Genomic DNA, 20,188 nt, shown 5'->3' with positions numbered 1-20,188 from the left:
ACATGTTTCTGAATAAATATGAGACAAACTCTCTAAATAAGTAATAATGAGTAAATTCATTTATTTTTTTATTTCATAAATAAGTTCAGAATTTCATTTTTAACTCTTCGATCCAAAACTCAGACTTCAGGTATAATTATGTTCATAACGGTGCTGGAGCACCGAAACTCGGCACCACTGTTCCTCCATACCTGCTGCACCTGGACACACCTGAGGGGTGGGAGGGCCGAGGGGCCGGCTCTGAGGAGCGGAGGTGTTCCAGTCCCACAGCTGACCGCTCAGGATCGCCATGGCCGCGCGCAACAGGGGGTCCGGGCTCTTCTGGGCCGCGCTGAGCCGCCGCAGGGCTCCGGGACCCGGCAGGTGTCTGTCCTATCACGCTCCTGCCCCCGGGACCTGGAGCACCGAGCTGTCCCGGCTCTCCCACGGGGACCTGTACCGCCTCTCCGTCACGGACCCGGATCGGTTCTGGGGGGCCGCCGCCACCGACAGGCTCCGCTGGGTGGAACCGTTCCACCGGGTCCGGGATTGCGACCTGAGCAGCGGGAGGATCGGCTGGTTCCTGGGAGGAAAGCTCAACGTGTCCGGTGAGTTTCCCGTCGATCAATAACCTGATCGATCCCGATAGTTCCTCCGTCGTGCTCAGTCAAACTTCCCGGTGTCGGTCACGTTTCCTGCGCGTGCCAATCAATAACACGCTAATAACTGTTATTAATCAGTGATCGATACTGAGCGCAGGAGCCCTGAACTCCTCTGTGCAGGGAGCCAGTGTCTGCACCAGACTTCATTCAAAATGTGCCTGATTTTACTCGCCTGTGTGCGCGGCTGTTTGTGCGCTTCAGTCAAAGTTTGTAATGAAGAAAAAGTCGATAAAAAGCCGAACTTTCAGATTTTCACCATTTTTACCGTCTGCGGTTTCCACGCAGTAACAACAGAGCAGCTGCTGGGCTTATGACAGTCTGACCCTGATTTTATTGTTTTAAATGTCATGCTCATCATCATTTTCTATTTATTATTGTTTTTGCTATTTGTGCTCATTTTATTATTTTAAATGTCATTTTAATAATCCTGTTATTTTTTATTTTAATATATATATTTATTATTATTATTCTTTAACATGTTCAGTGCATCATGTTTGGCGTGTCAAGTGTTCAGCTGGGGGCTGATCTGAAAGTGCTATATAAGTAAATTGCTTGCTTTAATTACATTTACTGATGCGTTTAAATGTTTTATCTGATAAAGTGTAAGTCAGTAGTTTTGTACCTTGGTTTTCTCTGGAGTGTGTTTGTAAAGGACTCTCTGGGTCTGCAGCTCTGAGGCTAAATGAAGGTTTTGTTGTCACACAGTTTGATCATTGAGGCCTGAGCTCAGTTTGAAACCTGCTTCCAGTCGGAGCTGCTGGTGTAATGGTGGTGGGGGTGTAATGGTGGTGGGGGGGTGTTCTTTTGTTGCTGATCAGTCACAGTTTAAAGCTCTGGCCCGTCTGAGTGTTTGTACGGCGGCTCCTAATGAGGCCAGAAGAAAGGACGACTCACCAGAGGTCATTCAGAAATGTGTCTGTTTGTTCTGTTTAAAGGTTAATAACGGCTCTGCTTTCAGACTTCATTCATGCAGACAGTCGTGTGTTTTTGCACATGAATGAATCCTTTTAAACAAACGCATCGATGTGTGGGCGTGTCTGTGTTAATGCATGTGAGCACATATAATGATCATAAAATGAAGGTAAAGTTCAGTCCTGTGCCGCAGGCTCTCATCACGTATTCACCTTTTTATGAATACGCACATCTCCTCATGTGGTCGTTTGTTTCCGTTTTTTACCACACCCGTTACTTCCACGTTGCTGGGCGGAGCCACCGCCGCTGACTGAGCTGATAATGAGCTGTTGGCAGAAGGAGGAGGCGTGGTCTGGAGGAATGTGCGTGGCTGATAACACAGCGAGAGCTCCCGCCTCTGGTTCTGCACACACTCACCTGGACTTCATCCAAACCGGATCAAACCCTCAAGTAGTGCCGTTTTATATTCAACAGGTCAAAGGTCACCTTTACTGTCACATGATTATGTTTCAGACCATAACTGCAGAAACTGGTGACCCCTGAAGCTCAGCTCAAGCCCACCTGTCAGTAACACACCTGTCAGTAACACACCTGTCAGTAACACACCTGATGAATGCTGTTCATAGACTTCAGCACAATCATTCCACCTGATCGTTAAACTGAGCCTCTCTCTGCACCTGGATGCTGACGCAGAGGCCTCAGACAGTCTGGCAGCATCTCCAACACCACCACACTGAGCGACATCAGCAGGAACGAGTCAGCACAGAGGAGCTGCAACAGCTGACGGTCTGGTGTCGAGCCAGCAACCTGTCTCTGACTGTGGACAAAACAAAAGAGATGATTGTTGACTTCAGGACAGCACGGAGAGATCACTGTCCACTGAACATCGATGGATCCTCTGCGGAGGTCGTCAAGAGCACCAGAGTCCTTGGTGTCCACCTGGTGGAGAACCTCTCCTGGTCCCTCAACACCAGCTCCATAACTAAGAAGGCCCAGCAGCGTCTCTACTTCCTGAGGAAGCTGAGGGAAGCCCATCTCCCTCCTGCCATTCTCACCACCTTCTGCAGAGCGACTATCGAGAGCGTCCTGAGCAGCTGCATCACTGTCTGAATGGTAACTGCACCGTATCGGATCACAATGCTCTACAACGGATAGTGAGCGCAGCTGAGAGGATCATTGGAGCCTCTCTTCCCTCCATCACAGACACCTACCACACCTGCTCCATCTGCAGAGCCACCAGCATCGTGGAGGACGCCACACACACCGAGGAACAGCTGCTTCCCCCCCAGACTCCTGCACACTCCGTGACTGACACAGTTACATCCTGCTCAGTCTTTTGCACATTTCTATTGCACTGTTGTTGTGTTTTTGCACACTTGCACTTCATGCAGTCCCGTGCTGATTGTCTGCACCAGGGTGTTGGAGGAACTCTGTCTCAGTTCACTGTGTACTGAACCCCTGCACACGGTCAAAATTACAATAAAGCCACTTCACCTGACAGTAACACACCTGCAGCTCTTTACCTGAGGCAGGGGAGGAGCTGGCGTCCATTTTTATGTGACGCTCTGGTCTGTGCTGAAGTTTCTGATGTTCAGATGTTTCTGCTTCAGTGTTTGCAGCAGAGGTTACTGTTGCTGTCACTGCTGTGCTCGTTGAGCTTTATTGATACGATTTGATAGAAATCAAGATTTAAAGTCAGTGTTTGTTTATTGGGTTAAATAAGAGTCAGCGATCAGACTGGAGGTTTCACACGTTAGCTTACTGTGTGCATGTTAGTGTGTAAACACATGACAGGAAGTAACTGAGACAGTGAGTAATTATAATGGTTTACTGAGTATCTGCCTCTGCAGGGTGTGACCTGACTGCGTTTCTCTTTATCCTCCTCTGTTGTTTTTCTCTCTCTCATGATAATCCAATAATAATCCAATAATAATCCAATAATAATCCAATAATATTCCAATAACGCCGGCTGGAGGATTTCTCTCCAATCTGATTGGATGCTTTTCTTTTCTGTTCCTGCTCTTTGTTACATAAATGACTTTGTAAAGCTGCTGCGTGACAGGATCTGCAGATTTAAGCCCATTTTCAGATTAATGTTCAATCAGAACATAAATGAAGACGCTCTGCATCACACGATGTGTTTGCAGCACTTTGCATCAGATGCAGAATTAATCATTAGAGGATCCGAGAGATGCTGAGGCCACAAAACACGAGGGATAGAGGACACAGCTGCAGCTGCAGGTTTTTTCACGATGAACTGAAACCTGATGAGATAAAACGAGTAAATATAGGAGTGTGATGATGTTTGGCTTGAATCCTGTCTTCTTAAAGATTATTAAACAATGAAGAGAAACATTTGTTTCCTCAGCTTCAAACGTTTGCTTAGCAGAATTGATCGTATTTTATTCAGTCAGTTTCTGTATGAAATCCACCTCCGTGGCGTAAAATCCAGAAGCAAAGTGAGTAAAGTGAAATATTGGTGGTGTGATTTTCACCACAAACACCATTTCTGAGACTCAGGGTCAGACCGGTCTGTAAATCTATCAGTGCGTAACCTTCAGACCTCCATCAGACGTTCCTGTAGCTGCTGACGGGACTCAGCAGCCGTGAGGCATTGAGCCATCCAGGGCTGAAAAAGAAACCTTAAACCTGCAGTTTTTCTCGTGTCCAGCAGAGGCAGCGATGAGTCAACATATTTACAGCCTGATACACAAACATTTCTGGTTTCTGTAGATAATTTACCCCCATAACACCTCTACAGGTGTAGCATGTAGGACTGAGGCTTAAAGCATTATTAGGGGTGTGGCCTCTTTGACTAACAGGTGCCTCGTAGAGCGTTAGAGAGTTCTGAGGTTGTGAACTTTCTGCTCTGGTTTTAGTTGAGTTTGATTTCCACATTCGTCACTGCTCTTTAGCTCTTTAGCTCTTTAGCTCCGCGTATTTCCAGTCGTGTTGTGGTCAGGGTTTATTCCCTGTAGTTCCCAGCCTTCCCTTGTGGGGGTTTTGGGTCTCTGTGGTCAGTGCCGTCCTGTTTTGTGTCGGTTCTGGGTTTTCTTTGGGTCACCTTGTATAAATGGGCTCAGTCTCCCCGTACCGTTGTCTCTGATTGCCGTCCTCATTTGTGTCCAGCCTCGAGTTTATGCAGCTGCCTTGTCTGTGACACTTTGTATTTTTGGCTTTGAAAGGTTCACTTTGTGCTGGAAATGATCGGAGATACTGGGGCAGTGCATGAAATGTTTAAAGCTTCCTGGTGCTGCTCTGTAGGAAAACAAACTGATATTACACTGAACAAAAACTCAACACTTTGTTTTTTTTATCATGAGCTGAACTCAAAGATCTGAAACATTTTCTATAAAAACAAAGACCCGTGACTCTCAGATCTGTGTAAATCTGTGTGAGCACTGTGTGATCTGAATCTGGTTTTTATTGTTTGATAAAAAGTTGTCTGTCTGTCTGTCAGTGAACTGCCTGGATGTCCACGTGGAAAAACATCCGGACCGAGTGGCTCTGATCTGGGAGCAAGATGAACCCGGCACTGAGGTGAAGGTCACCTACAGGTAAGAACACCTGTTATCATTTAATCAGCTGTACTGATAGAAATCAAGCCATGACCTCCCTCTATGCAGATGTCACCGCTCTTTATCTTATCAGCACGCAGCAAAGCCACAGAGGTGTTAGAGCAACGTAAAGGTGGAGCAGGTGTTTCTGATGTGCTGTGCATCTTCACCTAACCTCAGCTGTCAGCAGCTTCACTTTGCAGGGTTTCAGTTACAGCTGTGATGGTCTGATTGATATATTCAGCTGAGAGTCTCTCTGCCAACAGCATGGGAGCTAACCAAAGGAGATAACCAAATCCAAACACAGCAAAGTGTCGAAGAGAACAAAGATTACACAGCAAGAAACACCAGGCAGGATGTAAAACTAGAAGGATGAGTTACACTCAGTAGCACAGGAACAGAGCGGGAGGGAGAGAGAGAGCCAGGGACAACAACGTCACATTAGAAAGGTATAGTAATCTCCAAAACACGTACAAACTCCAAAACACGTAAAAACACGTAAAAACTCCAAAACACGTAAAAACACAACAGAAGTGCTCCAGGATGCTAGGGGGCAGTGTTGAGCTTTTGTTACCTAGTGGCTACACAAGCCAGCAAGTACCAACGACCGGATTTGGTGTGTGGTAGTAACAGGTAAATGAACTTTTTTTTTTAATTATTTGAATATATATGAGTGCTTGTGTATAAATACACAAACAACACACACATGCTTTCAATTGTGTAATTTAAGTGATCTAGTAGCTCTGTTTTGGAAGTTCAGTTAACTCTAGAAATGTGTTTTGCAGTTTGTACGTGCTCCAAAACACCGCATATATTTATATATAAACATATATAAATAAAAACATGTTTTTTTTTACATTAGTAATTCCTTTTGTGCATAATTTTATATTGTTGTTAATAATAAATTAATTAAAGCAACAAAACAACCTGAAGAGCCGGTTGGGAGCCGAAAGAGCCGGTTCTCTAAAAAGAGCCAGAAATCCCATCACTACCTGCAACGCGAAGAAGGCTGTCCAAATTCGTAGAGTCCTCTGAATCTGGTCGACAAATGCGTCCTCCTTTCCCCCAGATTTGAAGGATGGGTCGGGGGTCCTTCGTGGCCCACCATATCCCAGAATTCATAGCGCCAATTCCAGTTTCTATCAATGGCGGCCGCTGCTTAGCTTTAATATTACTCTTATTATTCTTTCTGGGTCACAAAATAAACGTAAACATATTTTCAGGCGAGAATGTAGCTGTGTAAACCTCAAATATCTGCTTGGTTTATCAAGACATCACACATTTGAAAAGTGCTCCGACGTTTTCAGACACGTCTGTTACCCACCAGCTCGATAGCTGACCCAGGACAACAGCGAACTCCCTGCACATCGTTGTCAGACGCCCCCGCGGTCTTTGGCTACTCAGGTTAAACATTATATATAAGTCACTTAGATAACTTAAAATGTTATTGTTTTGCTTTTTTGGGTGTTTTATTTGTTGGGGAGTAAATTGGTTTGGCTGAGAATAAAGTTATTAGATTAGACTAAATAAAGCTTTATTTATCTCTCGGTTGGCCTGGGAACGCCTCGGTGTTCCTCCGGATAAGCTGGAGGAGGTGGCTGGGGAGAGGGAGGTCTGAGCTTCTCTGCTTGGGCTGCTGCCCCCGCGACCCGGCCTCGGACAAGCTGAAGAAAATGGATAGCTGGATGGATAGAAGTTAGCAGGACGTTAGCTCGCTAGTTTCCATCTAAACATGATATAGCATGTTCTTTATGAAAAGTTAAAACGTACAGCGCTGCTGTCACTTCCAACATAAATGAAGACAGAAAACTAAACAGCAGTGACGTTTGTAGGGTTACTGAAGTTGGACTAGCTGGTAGATAATCATATGCTGCGTGATTGCTAGCTACACAGCTATGTTAGCATAAACACAGTGAAGCTGGAGGATGAACGCTAACTTCTTTCCACTCGATAAAAGTTAACGTGAGGGTTCCTGATGGTTAGAGACAAATGCAATCGCATGGCAGGATGCTGTAAACAGACCAAACTTCAGTCAGGAGAACAACTGAGATAATCCATCCACAGTATAAGGTTAGTCATTAACATACTGCAGCTGGGCTGTAGCTACATCATGAGGGTTTAAAACTGAGCTTTAAAATGAACAGTGGTGATAAAAACAGGCCGACAGTGATCACTGACTGTTTTTAGCGGCTTGTTCAGATTAAACAGAACAAGATACAAAACATGAAAACATGTTAAAAACACAACAGCCTTAATAATCAGAGCAGTTTGGACCCAGGATTCATACGTCATCACTTAAAGACCGGATATTTTTAGGGTGCTGCACTCGAATTTACAGGCTCAGCTTTCAGAAGGGTCACGGTGGGAGTCATACTCCTGCGTTATGTCGTAGCCACACCTGAACCAGCACCACCCTAACCTACACCTGTCTGCAAATGTAATAGCCTGTGGTGACTGATTGGCCTTTGGTTAGGTGCCTCCACGTTAGTTATCTCCCGTTTCCAGCCTCTCCTTCTGATATCCTTTCTGAAGACAGGAACTCCACTGCCAACTAGTGTGTTGGAGGTGACATTGACACCAAGCACAGGTATGCACGGAGTGGCGCCATTGACCATGACGCAGGTTCAGCTCTCATCAGGTGATGTTGTCACCAGCTGTTTATCGTTTCCTCCCATGTCCTGCTGTCTGATTAGTCCTGTTTTCTGTAAGGGGAGGAGCTAAAGCAGCTGGTTTTAGACGGATGACAAACTCAGACAAAGAAGGATTATTTCAAACTAAGAGTCATGCAAAGCCGCTCTTCCCTTTGAGAATAAATACACAAAGCTGGAAATAATCAGCCACCGTCATCATCCTCACTCTGTCTGACCTGCAGGGAGCTGCTGGAGACAACTTGCCGCCTTGCCAACGCCCTGAAGAGTCACGGGATCAACAAAGGTGACCGAGTGGCCATTTATATGCCCGTGTCTCCGCTGGCGGTGGCAGCCATGTTGGCGTGTGCCCGTATCGGCGCGGTGCACACCGTGGTGTTTGCCGGATTCAGCTCTGATGCTCTAGCAGGAAGGATCCAAGACGGTGAGTACACCTCTTTCATCATCATCATCATCATCAGCCCTCTGATGTTCATTATGATGAATTCTCTAAGGACAGATGAGCTTTGAGGAGGTGAGGATGTTAAAGTTTCAGCAGGTGCAGATCACCAACAAACAGACATGTAAAGGTGCTTCATTCATGTTAGGAACGCTGACACACTGAGTAATGATTCCTCTGAGCAAACGTACAGATTCAGCAGTCTTACCTGTTCCACCGACCAGAGGAAACCTGAGAGATGTCACTGACCTGCACGCATGTGCAGCACAGCTTCAAAGGCCGGATCGCGACCATTCCTCAGCCACTCGAGGAAAATCTCAAACACCTCATTATTAGAAACGTCGGTGTAAGCACGCCTGCAGTGCATGAAGTCATCATGTGACTCTGCTGAGGGCAGAGGTCCTCCTCTTCATCACCACAGAGATGGTTCCTGATGATGCGTCGTTGGCTCCACATTCAGTCACTGAACAAAGAAGAAACCAGAGAAGAAGTCGGGCTGTGTGTGAGACCAACAGAGCTTCATGAACATGTTCCCGTCCAGCGTCTCTTTAGCCTCACGGTTCCTTTGTGGTCACGTATTTGTCGATGATGCCAAATAGGTAAAAGTTCCCTGTCAGGAGGCGGAGCATGGCTAGGGTTAGGTACTGAACCCCGAGCTTCCCTCCATCCTTCCATCAGAGCGAGCGGTACGAGTCTCCTAGCGTCTATGTTGTTGTCGACACCTGCACCGCTCACCGGTGACCATGGGATGATCACGGGTAATAAACCGTGTGACCCTAAATCAAAGCTCCTGAGGGCATCCTGGATCCGCTGCATGTTAAACATTTACCCTGTGGGCTGCTGCTGAACCTCACCTGGCTGAACAGGTGACCTGTTTGCTGCCGGACCATTTCCTGCATGTCAGTCCCCGACGCTCTCTGTGCGATCTAATCTCTCACAAACACTGAACATTTAAAGCTCTGACTGTTCGATTCCCGCAGAATCACAGAGTCATTTCTAGCTTGTGGTGCGTCTGGTCTGAGGGTTCAGGGACGTGGAGGTCAGCCTCGCCGTCCAGGGATGTGTTTTGGAAACAAATCAGTGAAGCGTGGCGTTTCAGGAGTAGCAATAAAACCCAACGGTCGTTTGAACCGACAGCAGCAGCAGGAAATGAGGAAACCAGCGATTCTTCTGTCGTCTGAATCGTTTTAGGGTTTCTGCAGTTTCTCAGTTTTTTTCTTGGTGCAGATTCAAGAAGCAAATCCTCGTCAGACTCCTGCTGCTGGTAAATTTACCAACACATATTTTTTCAGCCAATCCCCGCCTCCTTCCAGCGTCCTCTGTGGCTGATGGCTGAATAAGCACAAACAGGGCAGTGCAACTTTCTGTTATTGCGTATTTGATGCTCATCTGCACTAAATCTGGGATTATCTGCAGATTGTGAGCTGAGAGCGGAAGTTCGTCTGGACTTCAACAGTTTCTTCACATGAACCAAAACCAGCAGCAGACACACACTCGCCTTAGTCAGAGCCAACCCTGACACTGACCTCTGACCTCTGGAACAGACGCAGCAACGTTTTATCACCAGACTCTTATATTTTTATGCAGTTCAAAGGTCGACTCTAGTTTTCAGCCACAGTTTGACTTCCTGTTGGCAGATTTTCACTGTCGGACACAAAAACACATTTAAATGTACACATTCAGAGAATTATGATGTTAGTAATCGTGACAATAATGAACATTTTAAAGCTGACAGGATCAAACTTTCTCTAAAACCAACATCTGTGAAGCAGCTCAGGATTCAACTGTAAAACTTTCAAATGAGATGAAATGAGGCAGCTCACAACGTCAGACTCACTCACAGTGTCTGTGACACACTCACAGTGTCTGTGACACACAAACAGTGTCTGTGACAAACTCACAGTGTCTGTGACACACTCACAGTGTCTGTGACACACACACAGTGTCTGTGACACACTCACAGTGTCTGTGACACACACACAGTGTCTGTGACACACTCACAGTGTCTGTGACACACTCACAGTGTCTGTGACACACACACAGTGTCTGTGACACACTCACAGTGTCTGTGACACACTCACAGTGTCTGTGACACACTCACAGTGTCTGTGACAAACTCACAGTGTCTGTGACACACTCACAGTGCATTCATAAAGCAGATTAACTGTAATACCCCTCAGAGGAACGTCTGTTAATGAGTAACAACGTTTGACGAGTGAGTTTCTAAAGTCATACAAGAGAAGAAGAAGTGCTCAGTGTGTGCTCCTCAGGAACAGATCAGGTGACGTCACATGTCAAACACCTGGGAGTGATCTCTGACTGAGCGTGACCGCGGGGAAACTTTTAAAAGAAGCAATAAAGTGAAATGAAAGAGGACCCGGGGTTGAGCCCTGAGGAACTCCGCTTCAGCGTTAAATCATGACAAACTGTCCCTCTGCTGCTCTCCAGCTGGCTGTAAAGCTGTGATCACCTTTAATGAAGGTGTGAGAGGAGGCCGCGTCATCCAGCTCAAAGCCACCGTGGACGCCGCGGTAAAGACCTGTCCCTCCGTCCAGCACGTCTTCGTCGGTCGGAGGACTGAGACGCCGGTGGTGATGGGAGAGAGGGACGTCCAGCTGGAGGAGGTGAGATCGATACTTCATCGATACAATCTGAATATTGAGTTGTTGATCAGCGTTTGAGCTGTCGTGTTGCAGGCGATGTCCTCTCAGCCGGCCGTCTGTGCGCCCGAGGCTCTCGACAGCGAGGACCTCCTCTTCCTGCTCTACACGTCGGGCAGCACGGGCAAACCGAAGGGCGTCGTCCACACACAGGCGGGATACCTGCTGTACGCATCCCTGACACTCCAGGTACTCGTCCTCTTCCCCAAATGTTCCGTATGGAGGTTCTGAGGAACGTCAGCAGGAGATGTTTCAGGTGCAGGTTCTCCTCTCTGGCGTCAGCTTTTGATTGGCTGCAGGCGTGATTTCTATGTCAGCGACCTGAAACCTGTTCTAACGACGTTTGCAGAGTTGAGAATAACTGAGACGTTGTTCTCAGTGGGGGAGGCGGGGGAGGCAGGGGGGGTTTCTCCTCCCTCACCTCCTCCCTCACCTCCTCCCTCACCCTCCTCTGGCAGGACGTTTGATAAAGTTTCATGTTTTTGAATGGGCTGTTTGTGTCCTTGAAGACAAAGCAGAGCAATTACATAACAGGCCGCAACACAATGACCTCAGCGGCGAGGAGGAAGAAGAGGGTGATGATGAAGAGCGAGCCAAATTAGCCTTTATTGAGACATCGCTTCCTCTGCATGTGTCACATGATGACCTGATGTTGTTGTTCATAAATGAATATAAACATAACCCCCCCCCCCCCCACACACACACACCTCCATGTCTGCCAAATATTTATCAGTGCTAATTTCTAAAGCTGCTTAGCGGCTCAGAGTTTTTGGCTCGCTGGTTGTTTGGATGTGAAACAGAACAAAAGCTGATTTATGTGAAAAAGGAGCGACGGGGGGGGGGGGGGGGGGGGGGGGGGGGGGTGTGTTTGTGGTTGAAACGCTTCGGATCAGCTGCTTCAGCCGCTCAGCTACAAACACTGTGAGTTTCATTTAGTGTGTCACACTCAGTTTACATGTGGAGCACCAAAAGTGCCGAATTTATTCATAAATGAACAAATGTGTCTGTTATCCTTTTTCTTTATTCTCTAAAAGTTGACTCTGTTCATCTGGACGTTTCGTCATCCAGGTGACGTCTTCAGTCTCAGCTGACTGAGACAATCTTATTGTTACAGTACGTGTTTGATTACCGGGACGGTGACGTGTTCGGCTGCGTGGCAGACGTCGGCTGGATTACGGGACACAGCTACGTGGTGTATGGCCCGCTGTGCAACGGCGCCACCACCGTCCTGTTTGAGAGCACACCTGTTTATCCAAACCCAGGTAAGAGTATCACGTGAAGCTCATGAAGCCCCGCCCTCTCCTCACAGGTGACCTCAAGGAAGTACAACCAGGTGTTCTAGTGACTCATTAAAGGTGTTTTATTACCTGCACAGGCAGCTTATCGCACCTCCATTGTTTTATTACCGTACTTCCTCTGTTTTCTCAAACATCTGTGACCTCAAAGAGGCGCCACAAGGTGAATGTGATTTTATAGTCATGTTGTGGTCTTGTTTGATAGGTGCAGACGTAAACTGGAAGTAACTGTGAAATTAAATCAGAAATAAAAAGAAATCAGATTAATGGGTTCACACTCAGTGTGAGTGTTAGTAAGTACTCCAGACATTTAATCCCCAGCTGTGGTTTATATTCCATTATTTTAAATACATTTTATTTAATTTATATAGCATAAAATCACAATAGTCACCTGAAGGGGCTTCATGTTGTAAGGTAAAGACCCTGAGGTGCTCCAATATCCAGGTGAGATACATAATCTTTCAGGGTATTTCTGCAGTTTTAATTCCTGTTGGGGACGCCCATTGGAAATCAGCGAGGAGGCGTCCTGGTCAGATGATGAACAGGGAGAGCCTTGGAGTAGAACAACTGCTCCTCTGTACTGGTCTCTTTGGTTGTCGGCTGAGGTAGTTCACGCATCAGGGGTTCAGGCATCTCATCTGGCCTGGGAACACATCAGGATCTCTGAGGAGGAGCTTCTGGGGAGAAGGACATCTGGAATATGGATGGATGATGGGTGGATGGGTGGATGGGTGGATGGCGGGCACATGGATGGATGATGGGTGGATGGATGGATGGATGGATGATGGGTGGATGGATGGATGGATGGCGGGCAGAAGGATGATGGGCGGATGGATGGATGGATGATGGATGGATGATGGGTGGATGGATGGCGTGCAGATGGATGATGGGCGGATGGATGGATGGATGGATGGCGGGCAGATGGATGGATGATGGGTGGATGGATGGATGATGGATGGATGGATGGCGGGCAGATGGATGGATGGATGGATGATGGGTAGATGGGTGGGTGGATGGATGGCGGGCACATGGATGGATGGGTGGATGGATGGATGGATGATGGGTGGATGGATGGATGGCGGGCAGATGGATGGATGATGGGTGGATGGATGGATGATGGGTGGATGGATGGATGATGGATGGATGGATGGCGGGCAGATGGATGGATGGATGGATGATGGGTAGATGGGTGGGTGGATGGATGGCGGGCACATGGATGGATGGGTGGATGGATGGATGGATGATGGGTGGATGGATGGATGGCGGGCAGATGGATGGATGATGGGTGGATGGATGGATGATGGGTGGATGGATGGATGGATGGCGGGCAGATGGATGGATGGATGGATGTATGGATGGGTGGATGGATGGATGGATGATGGATGGATGGATGATGGATGGATGATGGATGGATGGATGGATGGATGGATGATGGGTGGATGGGTGGATGGATGATGGATGGATGGATGATGGATGATGGATGGATGGATGGATGGATGATGGGTGGATGATGGATGGATGGATGGCTGGATGATGGATGATGGATGGATGGATGGATGATGGATGATGGATGGATGGATGGATGATGGGTGGATGGATGGATGATGGGTGGATGGATGATGGAGGGATGGATGGATGATGGATGGATGGATGATGGGTGGATGGATGGATGGATGATGGATGGATGGATGATGGGTGGATGGATGGATGATGAATGGATGGATGGATGATGGATGGATGATGGATGGATGGATGATGGGTGGATGGATGTATGGATGGATGATAGGTGGATGGATGGATGATGGATGGATGGATGATGGGTGGATGGATGGATGATGGATGGATGATGGGTGGATGGATGGCGTGCAGATGGATGATGGGCGGATGGATGGATGGATGGATGGCGGGCAGATGGATGGATGATGGGTGGATGGATGGATGATGGATGGATGGATGGCGGGCAGATGGATGGATGGATGGCGGGCACATGGATGGATGGGTGGATGGATGGATGGATGATGGGTGGATGGATGGATGGCGGGCAGATGGATGGATGATGGGTGGATGGATGGATGATGGGTGGATGGATGGATGATGGATGGATGGATGGCGGGCAGATGGATGGATGGATGGATGATGGGTAGATGGGTGGGTGGATGGATGGCGGGCACATGGATGGATGGGTGGATGGATGGATGGATGATGGGTGGATGGATGGATGGCGGGCAGATGGATGGATGATGGGTGGATGGATGGATGATAGGTGGATGGATGGATGGATGGATGGCGGGCAGATGGATGGATGGATGGATGTATGGATGGGTGGATGGATGGATGGATGATGGATGATGGATGGATGGATGATGGATGGATGATGGATGGATGGATGGATGATGGGTGGATGGGTGGATGGATGATGGATGGATGGATGATGGATGGATGGATGGATGGATGGATGATGGGTGGATGATGGATGGATGGATGGCTGGATGATGGATGATGGATGGATGGATGGATGATGGATGATGGATGGATGGATGGATGATGGGTGGATGGATGGATGATGGGTGGATGGATGATGGAGGGATGGATGGATGATGGATGGATGGATGATGGGTGGATGGATGGATGGATGATGGATGGATGGATGATGGGTGGATGGATGGATGATGGATGGATGGATGGATGATGGATGGATGGATGGATGGATGATGGGTGGATGGATGGATGATGGGTGGATGGATGATGGAGGGATGGATGGATGATGGATGGATGGATGATGGGTGGATGGATGGATGATGGATGATGGATGGATGGATGGATGGATGGATGATGGGTGGATGGATGGATGATGGGTGGATGGATGATGGAGGGATGGATGGATGATGGATGGATGGATGATGGGTGGATGGATGGATGGATGATGGGTGGATGGATGGATGGATGATGGATGGATGGATGATGAATGGATGGATGGATGATGGATGGATGATGGATGGATGGATGATGGGTGGATGGATGGATGATGGATGATGGGTGGATGGATGGATGGATGATGGGTGGATGGATGTATGGATGGATGATAGGTGGATGGATGGATGATGGATGGATGGATGATGGGTGGATGGATGGATGATGGATGGATGGATGATGGATGATGGGTGGATGGATGGATGGATGATGGGTGGATGGATGATGGGTGGATGGATGGATGGATGATGGGTGGATGGATGATGGATGATGGGTGGATGGATGGATGGATGATGGGTGGATGGGTGGATGGATGGATGATGGATGGATGGATGATGGATGGGTGGATGGATGGATGATGGATGGATGGATGGATGATGGATGGATGATGGGTGGATGGATGATGGATGGATGATGGATGGGTGGATGGATGGATGATGGATGGATGGATGGATGATGGGTGGATGGATGATGGATGATGGGTGGATGGATGGATGGATGATGGGTGGATGGGTGGATGGATGGATGATGGATGGATGGATGATGGATGGGTGGATGGATGGATGATGGATGGATGGATGGATGATGGATGGATGATGGGTGGATGGATGATGGATGGATGATGGATGGGTGGATGGATGGATGATGGATGGATGGATGGATGATGGATGGATGATGGATGGATGATGGGTGGATGGATGATGGATGGATGATGGATGATGGGTGGATGGATGATGGATGGATGGATGGATGATGGATGGATGATGGGTGGATGGATGATGGATGGATGATGGGTGGATGGATGGATGATGGATGATGGGTGGATGGATGATGGATGATGGGTGGATGGATGGATGGATGATGGGTGGATGGATGTATGGATGGATGTTAATGGAGTGATGGATGTTAGACTACTGTGGATTTTTTACTCCTGGGTTTTGACTGCAGGTGTTTGGTGTCTGTGTTTCAAACAAAGTTTTAATACTCGGCATGTTTTCAGCTCAGTCATGTGACTGAAACGTCATGTGACTGAAACGTCATGTGACTGAGCTGAAAGCACGTCGTGTGTTCTGTATTTCCACATGTTTGTTTCTGTGGTTCCTTCAGGCAGGTACTGGGAAACCGTCGAGCGTCTGAGGATCAGCCAGTTTTACGGCGCTCCGACAGCTTTGCGACTGCTGCTGAAGTACGGCGAGAGCTGGGTGAAGAAGTACGACCGCTCGTCTCTGAGGACGCTCGGATCAGGTTGGACAAAATATCAGCTCTGAGTGTTCTGGGGAGGAATATCTACGCACTACATGTCAACAAAGTTAGTTTTATAACCTGAGTTTCATTATTAAACTTAGAAGTACTAACGTGTGTGTGTGTGTGTGTGCGTGTGTGCGTGTGTGTGTGTGTGTGTGTGTGTGTGTGTGTGTGTGTGTGCGTTTACAGTGGGAGAGCCCATTAACCACGAGGCCTGGCACTGGTTTCACAGTGTTGTGGGAGAGGGGCGGTGCCCTTTAGTGGACACCTGGTGGCAGACAGGTGAGACTCAGCCACACACTGTTATCATGATTTCTAATCGTCCATGAACGATGGCGCCGGGGCAAAAATAAAGCCTTCAGTCTTACCTGAGCTCAGCTGTGAGAAGCAGCAGAACGACTCAGGTGTGTCTCTGCTGCTCGACGGCCCAGAGGGCCAAAGTCTGACTAACTGGCCAGGTCGCACACACAGGTGTGCCGAGTGGGCGTTCCCGGCCACAGCCGAGGCGTTCGCTGCACAAGGGTTTGGAGGGAAACGTTGTTTATTTACAGTTTGAATCGACGAGTTGAAGGTGTGAGCAGCGTCTGCGGGTCCTGAAGTTATGACAACAAACACTGGAAATATTCTTGATCGCATCGTTGCTCACACGTTTAGAAAACATGTGCTCGCTTTATTATTAAGTTTCGTTTCCAAGAACAGCGTGCCCGGGTGTTCGCTGTGGCGTCGGCGGTCGGGTTTAATTCCTGGAAGTTTTCTGGTGTCTTTGTTCGCGGCGCTGATCCGACTCTAAGTCCGTCTGATTCTCTCTTTAGTGAAGCCTTTACCCTAATTTGAACGATTAGCAGCGGAACATCTGCAGCTCTGCAGAAAATGAATTAAGATCAAATCCTGCACACTTTATGCCCCGACCCCCCTGCAGCCTCACAGAAACCCCCCCCGGGATGAGACGGTGCAGGATCACCGACAGCAGGGTGCGTGTGACCTAATTCCTCGACAATCACGACACCGAGTGTCCGAGAGTGTGTTTTTAAATCGGACTTTAAACTCTCTGCCAGCTGCTTCTGACTCTTAAAAGGAGGAAAATCCCAATAAATTAAGAAATTAAAGGAAATTAAAGCTGCAGTCAGAGGCGACCTCTGAGGCCATCTGGTGGCGGCGGGTAGAAAGCATGGAACGCATCAGCAGTGTCCTCTGTGATAACCTCACAGCGGCGTGATGTTTCTGTCCCCCCCAGAGACCGGCGGAGTCTGCATCGCCCCACGCCCGGCGGACGAAGGAGCGCCCATCGTTCCAGCGATGGCCATGAGGCCGTTTTTTGGTATCCAGCCCGTCCTGATGGGAGAGAAGGTGAGCGGCTGTCTCTGCTCTTTATACCTGTGTTGACTTAACACTACCATGCATCCGGCAGGCAAAGAGGCCACGCCCCCAGTCATGCTAACGCTCAGCCTAATACAGTTCAAACAGGCGATTATCATGAAACTCGATCAGCGCGGCTGTGATGAGACGAGCACGCGTGGCGAGCTGAAAGGTCACGTGGCGGATAAATAAAATATCCAGCCTGGGAGGAGCTGGTAGGGTCACATGGGTCCAGGTGTGAGTCGGGGCTCAGTCACCTGGGAGGGGGTCTCGGGTATCTGGCATGAGAGGGGAAGCGTCTTTAAGAACCCAAACAAAGAGGTTAAGCTGGGGTCATCGTGAGCTCCACGAACCTGTGACCTGTGACCCCGGCTGACCTTCAGAACTCGAAGCATCATACAAACAACAGATTCAGACGAAGCGTGACGATAAAACTGTTTCTAATGAGCAGCAGGGGGCAGCTCATCTGTGAGCATCCTGTGAGTGACCTCTGACCTCAGCGAACCTTTTAACGATGAAACAGGAAGTCCATGTTGGAGCCAATGGTCCCGTCAGAGAGGAGCAGGAAGCATCATTACGTACTGAGTGAAGCAGCTGTTCAGAGACGGACCTGCTGATGAAGCAGCCTCGCATCAATCCTGCGTCTCATCAACGGCGCTCAGACCTTCAGATGGCGAGCCTTCCAGTGACACCCTCTTTAATCTCTCCATTAAGGCGGCGCCGCAGCATCTGTTTGCTTTGATTAACAGACTTTCGGACTCCGATCGCCACGTCTCCAAATTAATTATCCGCTCGTTAAAGAGGCGTAATCTGCGGACGTTGAGGGTTTTTCATCAGAGAGGACTCAATTAGATTAGAGCTCCTTCAGCTCCTCATCCTGGGAGGAGCTCGAGGTCACTTTCACTCCAATCCTCTCAGAGTTAACGCAGTTCAGCCGCTGGCTGTCCGGGATTTAACCGACCACTTACAGTGGCGTCGCTGTCAGGACGGCGACGTGAGACGTTAGAGAGCAGGATGAACTGGAGGGTCTGAGTTGTTTACTGGAAATCTGTTCAATAACTTTCAAATATTCAGTGTTTCAGACATCAGGAGCACAGTATATGAGTAAAACTCTCTGACACGCGTTCATTTAATGCAGAGTTCATGCCTCGTGCAGCCTTTGAGCGCCCGCGCTGCCTCAGTAAGTCCACATTCAAGATCTTTATTCAAACAAAATAATGAGTGAAGGCGAGCTCACAGGAAGCAGCTTCAGCGACAGCGTCACGGCGCCTTCGAGGCTCTTCATCGGGTACCTGCACCCACAGCGAGCATGTCGCACTGCATTTATTCTCAGGGTGGAGCGCTCAGGTGTCGTCCGTCTGCATCGCACAGACTCAGATATCTGCTGATCAGTGACGTCCAATCAAAATCCTAAACCTGGAGCTCAGCCTTAGTACAGTGACATCATAGCAGCCATGATATTTTCAGATGATGTCATTAAAAAGTCTCCAGCAGCACAGACACGGTCCACAGGTCCAGTTCAGGTGGAGCTACATCCACCTGTTAGTCAGAGAGGCCACGCCCCTAATGATGCAAACTTTAGTCCTTCATGCAGTAAAAACAGGTTCATGAAACAGTTTTTGTATCAGTAACCAGGGGAGTGTGTGGCTCACTCCTGCCTCTGCTGGAGGTCAGAGAAACTGCAGGTTTACAAGGTTGATAAAATAATTCAAATAATAACTAGAAAAATTTGCATTTCCTGCGAAAATGCAGTGTGGATGCTTTAAAGCTGAAGCTGTCTGCTAAAACTAGCTGAAAAAGCTGAAAAGTTGCAGAAATTGTAAAAACTTTGCAGAAGCAAAGGAACTTTGCTAAAAAGTAATAACTTAGCAGAACTGCAATATCTTAGAGGAAACATAATACTTGGCAGAAATACAATAGCATAGCAGAACTTGGCAGAAATATTGTAACTTACCAGAAACATGATAACTTCTCAAAAATACAAGAATTTAGGAGAAATAGTATAAGATAACAGAAAGAATATATTTAGCCAAAAATACTTAAACATTACAGAAACACTATGATTTAGAAAAATAGTACAACATAGCAGAAATACTGTGATTTACCAGAGACACTGTGATGAGCTATGTATATTGTAATTTTAAATTAAGACTATGTTTCAGCACAAATACTCTGGTTTAGCACAAATATTATAACATAGCAGAAATACTATGATTTAGCAGAAATACTGTAATCAGCACATATACTAAAAAGTGGCAGAAATACTATGATTTAGCAGAATAGCAATAACTGAAGTAGAAATATTGGAAAAGTAAAATGACAAGATGAAAAAAAAAACGGACCATGGTTAAGTTCCCTCAAAACTAATTGTTGTTCACCTGTGAAAAAATAAATAAATAAATAAATAAAAATAAATTAAAAAAACAAGAAGGAACAGCCAACAGATACACACAAAATCAAAAATG

General features: G+C 47.6%; 1 protein-coding gene across 1 annotated transcript in view; it reads left to right on the top strand.

Moving 5' to 3' along the window:
• Window positions 1-262: 262 nt before the first annotated feature.
• acss1 (acyl-CoA synthetase short chain family member 1) overlaps window positions 263-20,188 on the top strand; it is a 24,610-nt gene continuing 4,684 nt past the window's right edge. Inside the window, exons 1-9 of the mRNA XM_087849876.1 lie at window positions 263-587; window positions 5,014-5,110; window positions 7,983-8,182; window positions 10,646-10,821; window positions 10,894-11,046; window positions 11,972-12,119; window positions 16,230-16,367; window positions 16,557-16,649; window positions 17,602-17,714. Coding sequence (XP_087706002.1) covers window positions 290-587; window positions 5,014-5,110; window positions 7,983-8,182; window positions 10,646-10,821; window positions 10,894-11,046; window positions 11,972-12,119; window positions 16,230-16,367; window positions 16,557-16,649; window positions 17,602-17,714 — 1,416 coding nt within the window. The 5' untranslated portion in view covers window positions 263-289. The remainder of the gene's footprint in view (window positions 588-5,013; window positions 5,111-7,982; window positions 8,183-10,645; window positions 10,822-10,893; window positions 11,047-11,971; window positions 12,120-16,229; window positions 16,368-16,556; window positions 16,650-17,601; window positions 17,715-20,188) is intronic.

The sequence above is a fragment of the Neolamprologus brichardi genome, chromosome 13 (genome assembly GCF_056152115.1).
Source record: "Neolamprologus brichardi isolate AB-2024 chromosome 13, ASM5615211v1, whole genome shotgun sequence".
Taxonomy (NCBI): domain Eukaryota; kingdom Metazoa; phylum Chordata; class Actinopteri; order Cichliformes; family Cichlidae; genus Neolamprologus; species Neolamprologus brichardi.
Note: the sequence above shows the minus strand (reverse complement) of the source record. Positions and strands in the feature narration are given on the sequence as shown.